At 40.8% G+C, this 8918-nt stretch overlaps 1 protein-coding gene across 3 annotated transcripts; it reads left to right on the top strand.

Annotated features, from left to right (window-relative positions):
- The first annotated feature begins 17 nt into the window (after positions 1-17).
- On the top strand, positions 18-7364 carry LOC146502192 (protein NLRC3-like). Of its 3 annotated transcripts, XM_085133699.1 has the most exons (9): positions 18-690; positions 913-1068; positions 2056-2102; positions 2297-2399; positions 2897-3034; positions 3127-3225; positions 3312-3393; positions 3804-4026; positions 5414-7364. In XM_085133699.1, the coding sequence occupies exons 3-9, from the start codon at positions 2078-2080 to the stop codon at positions 6667-6669; spliced, it is 1926 nt and encodes a 641-aa protein (XP_084989825.1). In that variant the 5' UTR covers positions 18-690; positions 913-1068; positions 2056-2077; the 3' UTR covers positions 6670-7364. The 3 variants fall into 3 exon arrangements, with proteins under 3 accessions (XP_084989825.1, XP_084989826.1, XP_084989827.1); XM_085133700.1 differs by having other exon boundaries at positions 18-1068; XM_085133701.1 differs by having other exon boundaries at positions 913-2102.
- The last annotated feature ends 1554 nt before the right edge of the window (positions 7365-8918 follow it).

Below are 8918 nucleotides of genomic sequence, written 5' to 3' on the forward strand. Positions count from 1 at the left end.
AAATATAAAAGAGCTACGAGACTATGAAAGGTCCTCATAGTCCCCCATAACTAAAGCGTTTCTGCCATTTTCACTTGGGACATGACAGCCTGAGACTGATAAGCTTATTCTTCTCTGCTGCCTTGGCAATACCTCAATGCTTCAGGGAGATGTGGGAGTCTTTGCACCTCTGTGCAGACTGCTGCATCCATGACTTCAGATAATGGAATATATGGATGGATGATGCGTGGTAGAACGGATGGATGGATGGATGATAGATGATAGGTATATGGATGGATGGATGGATGGATGGATTTATTGGTGGATGGATGGATGGGTGGATGAATGAATGTATGGATGGATGCGTGGATGATGGATGGATGAGTGGATGATGGATGGATGGGTGGATATGAGCTGGTTTGTTGCCAGTTTGTGTTTCCAGTCTCATAAAGAAATGTTTCCAGTTTCACTGTTTTTATTTGAGTTTAGTCCTGCAGTGCTGCCTGTAGGTAATGGTGTAGAGGTTGTGTAGCAGTGCCATCTACTGACTGCATCCAGAACTGCACTGAGACCACAGAGACTCATGACGTATTGTAATTTTGTTCATGCCCAACACATAACAAGTGCAGGTATTGCAGAAGTGGCTTGAGCCTGACATCGTTCTAATGGCTGTTTTTTCTAGTGGGTTTATGGACTCAACATGATGTGATGGTTAGTGAATGTTTTCAGTATATGCTGCGTTGTTTTCAGACTGAGGTGTGTGTGTGTGTGTGTGTGTGTGTGTGTGTGTGTGTGTGTGTGTGTGTGTGTGTGTGTGTGCTGCTTAATAAAAGCCTTCTTTGCTCTTTTTTTTTGTACTATCAGAACTTTATGATGCAGCTGATAAGGACTCGTGCTGTGTGAACGTGTGTGACTTCTGCTCTTTATTCCAAGGGTCATGGTGCAGTTTTCAGGTTTCCTTAAGGAAGACTTCAGTTTGAAGATAAATCCAGAGAGCTGAGACTGTGTGAATCTCCTGCTCTCTGCGTGTTTCCCGTTGAAGCTGTGGATTCATTTAAGCTTCATGCAGATTATTTTCTCCATCAGAAGGTAACGTACTTCAACTCTGAACACAAAACAAAATCAACCTGCAGATTTATTTTGTTCGGTGTTCATTATGATCATTTGATCAGTTCAAACATTTTTAGTATTTTAACACCAAACTAAGCAAAGCTACACAAAGTGAGATGTTTATTGTTAACGATTGTGAGACTTTAACTTTTACCTGGCAGGTGGTGTTACTGAGAAACAGCAAGGTTCAAAGTTCTTTACATGGAGCTACAAAAATATTGTTAACATTTATCACTGATTAACAGATCACGACTCACCTGCAGCCAGGAGAAAAGAATCAAACAGGACCATTGAATATAAAATGATTAATCTCAGCAGGAAGGATTTTAATGTTTAATCAAATGTGTTCATGTTCAGGTTCATAACGTTTTTATCCAGATATCTGAAGTGTTTTATAAAACTCTGAACATTTCCATGAACTTGTTGCCATGTGAGAAATGCTTCATGTTTCATGTTGATGATACATTTGAATCAACGCTTTTTATAAAGTTATCTTTTTAGCATTTTTATTAAATCATAAATACCATAAACAGAGAAAATTCATTAGTTTTCACCATGTCTTCTATAAACCAGGCTGAATGATACATGAAGACTGCTCTCTAAAAACCTTCAGCAAACTTAATTGTTTTAGAAAATCATCATCATAAACAAACTGTAGCAACAAAATCATCTACAAATGTTATTTGGATGTTTTCTTTTCCTGACAGAAGTTATAAAGAACACAACCTCATAATTCAAAATGCACTGATGGAAAAACAAAAAAACATGTTTTTTTAGTATTACTGCACCTTAATCCATAATGACATCACTGTTTGCACAAATTAAGCTCATACTGAAGCAGCTGGGCTCTGCTCTTTGTAGTATGAAGGTTTCACTGACCTGCAGTCTGACCGGCTCTGATGGTGATTATTAGAATGTAACAGAGTCCTCGGGTTAAAGCAGCTTCTCTCTGTGTTTCCTCTAAAGGTGAAGATAGAACAACTCTGTAATGGACGTGGACCTGAATCTGGGTGGTGAGGATTTTCTTTAATCTGTCGTGCAGCTGACTTGTCTGCTGCTCCACACGAGAGCAAACACCATTCTTAAGAAAGAAATTATATATCATATGACTTCCATTTTGTGCAGCTAGTCTTGGTATACACAGCAACACAGTCTGAACTATAAATGTTGTTGTGCTGACTGAGCGTGTTGTTGTGTCTGTGTGAAGGTGTGTTCTCTTCTGTGGATCAGTGTGAGCACAGAAAGGAGGGAGTCCCTAACTCTGAATCCACTCTGTGTGGGGAACATGAGAGCCAGATCAAAGCTCAGAGGTGAGAGGACCGTCTCTAACTGTCAGGACTCTTCTCCAGGTCACAGCTCAGCTCTCCCATCACAAAATCAATATTGAATCGGTGTGTAACTTTCCCAGAACAATGTCGGACTTTGTAGTTTTCTCTGGTCCCCTGTGACATATGAAGCTGCATGTTCTCCTTACATTGCTGGCTGTCTAGATAGTTGGGAAACTTTCTGGAGGATACCTGGTCTTATTAGGAGAGACGGCATCCATCCCACTTTGGATGGATTAGCTCTCATTTCTAGAAATCTGGTCAAATTTATCAAACCCCCCAAACTGCTTCCTAGTTGAGACCAGGAAGCAGAGCTGTAGCTTCTTAATGAACCAGCTTGGATTCACTGTCAATGAGTGCTGGAGTTTCTTTAAAATATTCCAGCATCTTTCCTGTACAACATTAAGCACTTTGAAATAACTGTTGGAACTGAATCTTCATCGTCACGATTCGTGCTCTGAGCTCTGTGTGTTGCGTTTAAGGGTAAAGCAGCAGGTTGGACCAGACTCTGCCGGACCTGGAGCTGATCCTGAACCAGGTTGGGTGTCTGAATCCCTGAATAGAGAACGGGTCATGAACATTTACACTCCCATCTCTCCGATGCCATTCTCTGACAAAACGTGAGCTTTGACTGAAAACTACATTTCCTTCTGTCGTTTCTAGAAGCTTCTATAAACCTCTGCTTATAATGTGTCTTGTTTTATGTTTCAAGACCAAATAAAAAGCAGACATTTGATCCTTGTGTAACCACACGTCTGACTGTGACATCCAGCGGCTCCATCAACCGCGAAATTAAATTTAAAGGCTCAACGTAAGGATGAAAATTTGATTATCATTTGATATTTTTAGAATATACTGTGTATGAAATGTATCCTGTTTTTTCTGACATTTCCACAGAGATGAGCAGCAGCAGAATTTAAAGGTTCCCCATCACCAGCCTGATAGTGGACACCAAACAGCTCTGCAGGACATATTTATGGTATGTAAGCACAGAAAACACATATCACCATGGAGAAATACTGCAGTGTTTCTGCTTAATTCTACAATCAATCAATCAATCTACCTACAATCTTTTTCATCACAGCTCCTGCTGTTTGGGAACAACGCTGCTTTCTGCTCTCTTAAATTTAGTTTAGTCCAAAGTTCATGTTTCTGTTTTCATCAGAGCCAGCTGGGGCTTGAAATGTTGTACTCTTTACCGGTTTGTCATTAGTTATATGGTACAAGTAATGACAAAAATATCTCAAAGACAGTGACGTTGACTGAGTTGGTGCTTTTTCTGCACTGAGCACTTCACAGACAGTTAGATATACTAAAGGTGGTGTTGTCAAAGGAGCTTGCAAAGAAAAGGTGGTGTTGTGTTTAACAGAAGCTGACATTTCTTTCTAGCAACTTGAGGAGAACATTATGAGATTTGTGAAGACCGAGCTGAAGAGGTTCCAGGAGGTCCTAAATCCAGATTACAGAGACGGTGGACTTGATCAGAGTGAAGATGAGGGCCTGGGTGGTACAGCTGAAGAGCAGAAGAGCAGCAGACAGTCATTTCTAAAGATCACACAACACTTCCTGAGGAGAATGAAGCAGGAGGAGCTGGCCGACTGTCTACAGACCAGTAAGATAATTTAAAATAAGATAAGAAATACACCAGGATTACCCATTAAAGTTTGTTCGGTGACCTCCAGCTGTGGTGGAGAGGAGGTCCAGTTTGCAATCTATTATAGAGCCAGCCTTCATGGTCAGTTTATTTAATCTGCTGGTGTCACCAGCTTCCACTGGTGATAGTGTGATTTTCTTTGCTAAAGGAAATAGGCGTGTTGTTTTCACTAACACTGGAGTCTCACTATGCTTTTGACTCCAGCTGTAAATGTGACAGCTGGGCAGCACAAGTCCTCAGGACCTTAATACTGACATCACAGTCCAGCAGGGGATGTTTCCCAGTGTGACAAAGGGATAAGCAGTTGTAATGCTCTCCACTTGTCCCAGATGTGTTGACTTTTTTTGCATATTATGCACCTTATTCTGTCTCTATATTTATTTGCTATGATTTGGTATTTGTCAAAGTAACTTTGCTGGACTGATTATCCTGGGTTTGTTTGTGTATACATTCTGTGGCCGGCAAAACAAACTTTCTGCAAATTAAGGCAAATACTCAGTTACATGTTTCTTTATATTCTATTATGTTGCAGATTAAGTCATTTTTTTCATACTTTGTTCTTTGTTTTCAGTCTTTATGTAGGTCGGGTGTGTGGAAAGGCCCCCCTAGCATTTCCTGATTTTTAAGTGCTGATGATGTCAGACATGACATCAACAGGTAGAAACAAGGGGGGGGGGGGGGGGGGGGATCCTTCTGCCATAGAAATGCTTCCTTTTGTTTCTTTCTAGGTCTGCAGGGATTTTTTGAATATGTTTTTTTTTTTTTGTAAGTAGAGCTTTTTGTTGTGTAAATGTGCTAATCAGTAGTGTGAGGAGCTTTTTGTAATTTTTAGTCATCTGTGTAGAGTTTTAGGTCCCTCAGCTCAAGTGAGTGGTACTGGCTGGACTAACTGAAGGGAAATTGATGGCCCTATATATAGTCAGTCTCTGCCAGATTCAGATGAGAGAGGAGAGGTGAGCTGTGTTATTGCATTCATGTACTTTTGAGTTTTGGTAATTAAGTTAATTAAGTTTCACGTATGATGGAGTTCACTGCAAATTCTCGAAATGTCTGCTGAGTCTGCTTCCTTACCACCTTCCTTGACGTTCAAGTCTGACTACATCACACTCAGATGTCAGGATTCCCTTGATGACAGAAGACTAGTAGTGAGAGGTAGTGAGAATGTGTGAAAGGTGTTGTGTGGTGGAGAAGACTTCAGAAATAAAAGTCGAGAAATAAACCTGCTGAAATTATTTATCTTTTTGTTGTCTACAGGCTGCCCACTCATTGTCTGTCACCTTAATCCTAGAGATTTTTTTATTCCACTCTGCTCCATAGTAATCATAGTTTTTGTATGTTTCTTTAGGAACCCATGCTGCAGAGTGCCAACGTAAACTCAAAGTTTATCTACAAAAAAACATCCAGTGCGTGTTTGAAGGGATCACTAAAGCAGGAAACCCAAATTTTTGTAATCAGATCTACACAGAGTTCTACATCCTAGAGGGAGGAACTTCAGATGTCAATGATGAACATGAGGCCAGACAGATTGAAACAGCATCCAGGAAACCAGACAGACCAGAAGCAACAATCAGACAAGAAGACATCTTTAAAGCCTCACCTGGAAGAGACGAACCAATCAGAACAGTGCTGACAAAGGGAGTGGCTGGCATTGGGAAAACAGTCCTAACACAGAAGTTCACTCTGGACTGGGCTGAAGACAAATCCAACCAGGACATCCAGTTCATGTTTCCATTTACTTTCAGAGAGCTGAATGTGCTGGAAGATAAAAAGTTCAGCTTAGTGGAACTTGTTCATCACTTCTTTACTGAAACCAAAGAAGCAGGAATCTGCAGCTTTGAAGACTTCCAGGTTGTGTTCATCTTTGATGGTCTGGATGAGTGTCGACTTCCTCTGGACTTCCACAACACTACAATTTTGACTGATGTTACAGAGTCCACCTCAGTGGATGTGCTGCTGATAAACCTCATCAGGGGGAAACTGCTTCCTTCTGCTTGCCTCTGGATAACCACACGACCTGTAGCAGCCAATCAGATCCCTTCTGACTGTGTTGACATGGTAACAGAGTTCAGAGGATTCACTGACCCACAGAAGGAGGAGTATTTTAAGCAGAGATTCAGAGATGAAGAAAAATCCAGCATAATCATCTCCCACATAAAGACATCACGAAGCCTCCACATCATGTGCCACATTCCAGTCTTCTGCTGGATCACTGCTACAGTTCTTGAGGATGTGCTGAAAACCAGAGAGGGAGGACGGCTGCCCAAGACCCTGACTGAGATGTACATCCACTTCCTGGTGGTTCAGTCCAAAGTGAAGAAGGTCAAGTATGATGGAGGAGCTAAGACAAATCAACCCTGGAGTCTAGAGAGCAGGAAGCTGATCAAGTCTCTGGGAAAACTGGCTTTTGATCAGCTGCAGAAAGGAAACCTGATCTTCTATGAATCGGACCTGATAGAGTGTGGCATCAATATCACAGCAGCCTCAGTGTACTCAGGAGTGTTCACACAGATCTTTAAAGAGGAGAGAGGACTGTACCAGGACAAGGTGTTCTGCTTCATCCATCTGAGTGTTCAGGAGTTTCTGGTTTTCAGGAGGATCTGACCTTCATCGACTCTGGAGTTGATCTGTTAGAAGAAGAACAAACATCATCTCTGCTGTCTAAAGTAAGACCCAAATCTAAACTCAAACATCTCCATGAGAGTGCTGTGGGTAAAGCCCTAAAGAGTCCAAAAGATCACCTGGACTTGATCCTGCGCTTCCTCCTGGGTCTTTCACTGCAGACCAATCAGAGTCTCTTACAAGGCCTGCTGACACAGACAGGAAGTAGCTCAGAGACCAATCAGGAAACAGTCCAGTACATCAAAAAGAAACTCCGCAAGAAACTGTCTGCAGAGAAAAGCATTAATCTGTTCCACTGTCTCAATGAGCTGAATGATCGTTCTCTGGTGGAGGAGATCCAACAGTCCCTGATTTCAGGAAGTCTCTCCAAAGATGAGCTGTCTCCCTCTCAGTGGTCAGCTCTGGTCTTCATCTTACTGTCATCAGAAGAAGATCATGATGTGTTTGACTCAAAGAAATACTCAGTTACTGAGGAGGCTCTTCTGAGGCTGCTGCCAGTGGTGAAAACTAATAAATCTCAGCACGTTGATAGAAGTCTGGAGTATCCAAAACAACTAAAAAGGTAGAAAATGGAAATATACATTAACATTTTTAAATTATACTCTAAACCAATTGCTGTTTTCATTAATGATACAGCATGGTAACATACTATGCTAATTCTTTTTGTTAGCAAGTGACTCATAAAAACATTGAACTCAAATGTATTTTCAAAGGTTATTTTTTGGCTTTCACATTTTATAGGATGAAACTATTGAGACCAACATTTTTGGGCACTTTTGTTTGTTTTTTTAAACAAAGTCTGATTCTTTTGCACTTCTTAGATTCTTAAAACACTTTTGTGGTTTACAATTTGACATCACCAACAAAAGTAACTTGTTCGCCCCATCAGTAAAATAGCAATTTGATCTAAAACAGTGTCTCATATCAGGAAATTTGAATTCTTTGCATTCATGACTAATGTATTGAGCTTGATAATTTGTATGTCGCTGTCCCTATACTTATCTACAGAGTGGACCACAGAGCAGGTGTTAAGGTTTGCACTGCAAAAATGTAAGTTTGAACTTTTTATTCATCTCTTATTAAATTCAAATGCCTAAATCACTTAAGATGCAAGTGAGGAGCTGATTAGATAATTCAGCTTACTCTCAAAGGTTTTCATTCTGCTGGCACTCTGAAGGGGCACCAATTGTGGAACTGATCTTCTGTTCGTGCTTGACTGTGCAAGAATTAAGATCTTACATTTAGCAAAGTTTCTTTGCTAAATGTAATAGCAAAGAAACTTGTAATTTCTTTGCTATTACATTTTACTTTCTCTGTTAGACTTCTGCAAACTTGAACTGGACCGAAATACAGCGCACAGAAACCTCAAACTGTCTGACAACAACAGGAGGGTGACACATGTGAGAGCGGTGCCGCCATATCCTGATCATCCAGGCAGATTTGACTGCAAGCTTGGATCCAACGATCAGTCTTGGAGTCTGAACTGTTGTGAAGATGGTTACCGTGCTTGTCACAACAACTTTAGGAAGGACGTAGATTTGGCCCTACCCTCCTCCGTCTCTAACAGAGTAGCAGTGTATGTGGACTGTCCTGCAGGCACTCTGTCCTTCTACAGAGTCTCCTCTGACAAACTCGTCCACCTCCACACCTTCAACACCACATTCACCGAACCTCTTTATCCTGGTTTTGAAGTGTGGTATGGGTCTTCAGTGTCTCTGTGTTCTGTGTAGGAGGGAGCGTTTCCGCATGAGTGGAAACATGTTCCCACTGCTGACTGACTGCAGCTGCTTAGACCAGCTAAGAAGAGAATCATGTAGAGATATTTGACTGTTCAAATTTTATTTTAAAGGGCAGAGATGTTTTAATGTACGAAATTATCAACATAGAAAATCAGTGAATGGAACGGCATTGAAATTTGATGATGTCATGTCAATGCGTGTGTGTGCGTGTGTATGTTGATAATAATGCATAATGCATATGTTCATAAATGATAAAGTGTCATCACGTGGCCCAGGCATTAAGGACGGTCAAACTGTATTTTTTCTGTTGGCAGAATAACCAGTCATAGTAACCGAAGTCAAGTGTCATACATGCCTTACAGTCTCTTATCACATCAAATAATGGTACTGCAGTATCGGCAGCACATTGTTTTTCATAATATTCTCCTCCTACAGAGATTTTGGTGTAACTATAACATGTTATAACAGGTTCTTCCAGAAATGTTTTTATAG

Source organism: Neolamprologus multifasciatus, chromosome 15, assembly GCF_963576455.1.
Source record: "Neolamprologus multifasciatus chromosome 15, fNeoMul1.2, whole genome shotgun sequence".
NCBI classification, from domain to species: Eukaryota; Metazoa; Chordata; class Actinopteri; order Cichliformes; family Cichlidae; genus Neolamprologus; species Neolamprologus multifasciatus.

What these genes read in the sequence shown, in the direction of transcription:
- LOC146502192 (XM_085133700.1), top strand. Translation starts at nt 2,078, where the DNA reads ATGGACGTGGACCTGAATCTGGGTG. An exon ending in ATTAAATTTAAAGGCTCAAC is followed by an intron (nt 3,226 to 3,311) that starts GTAAGGATGAAA and finishes ACATTTCCACAG; the next exon opens with AGATGAGCAGCAGCAGAATT. An exon ending in CTCTGCAGGACATATTTATG is followed by an intron (nt 3,394 to 3,803) that starts GTATGTAAGCAC and finishes ATTTCTTTCTAG; the next exon opens with CAACTTGAGGAGAACATTAT.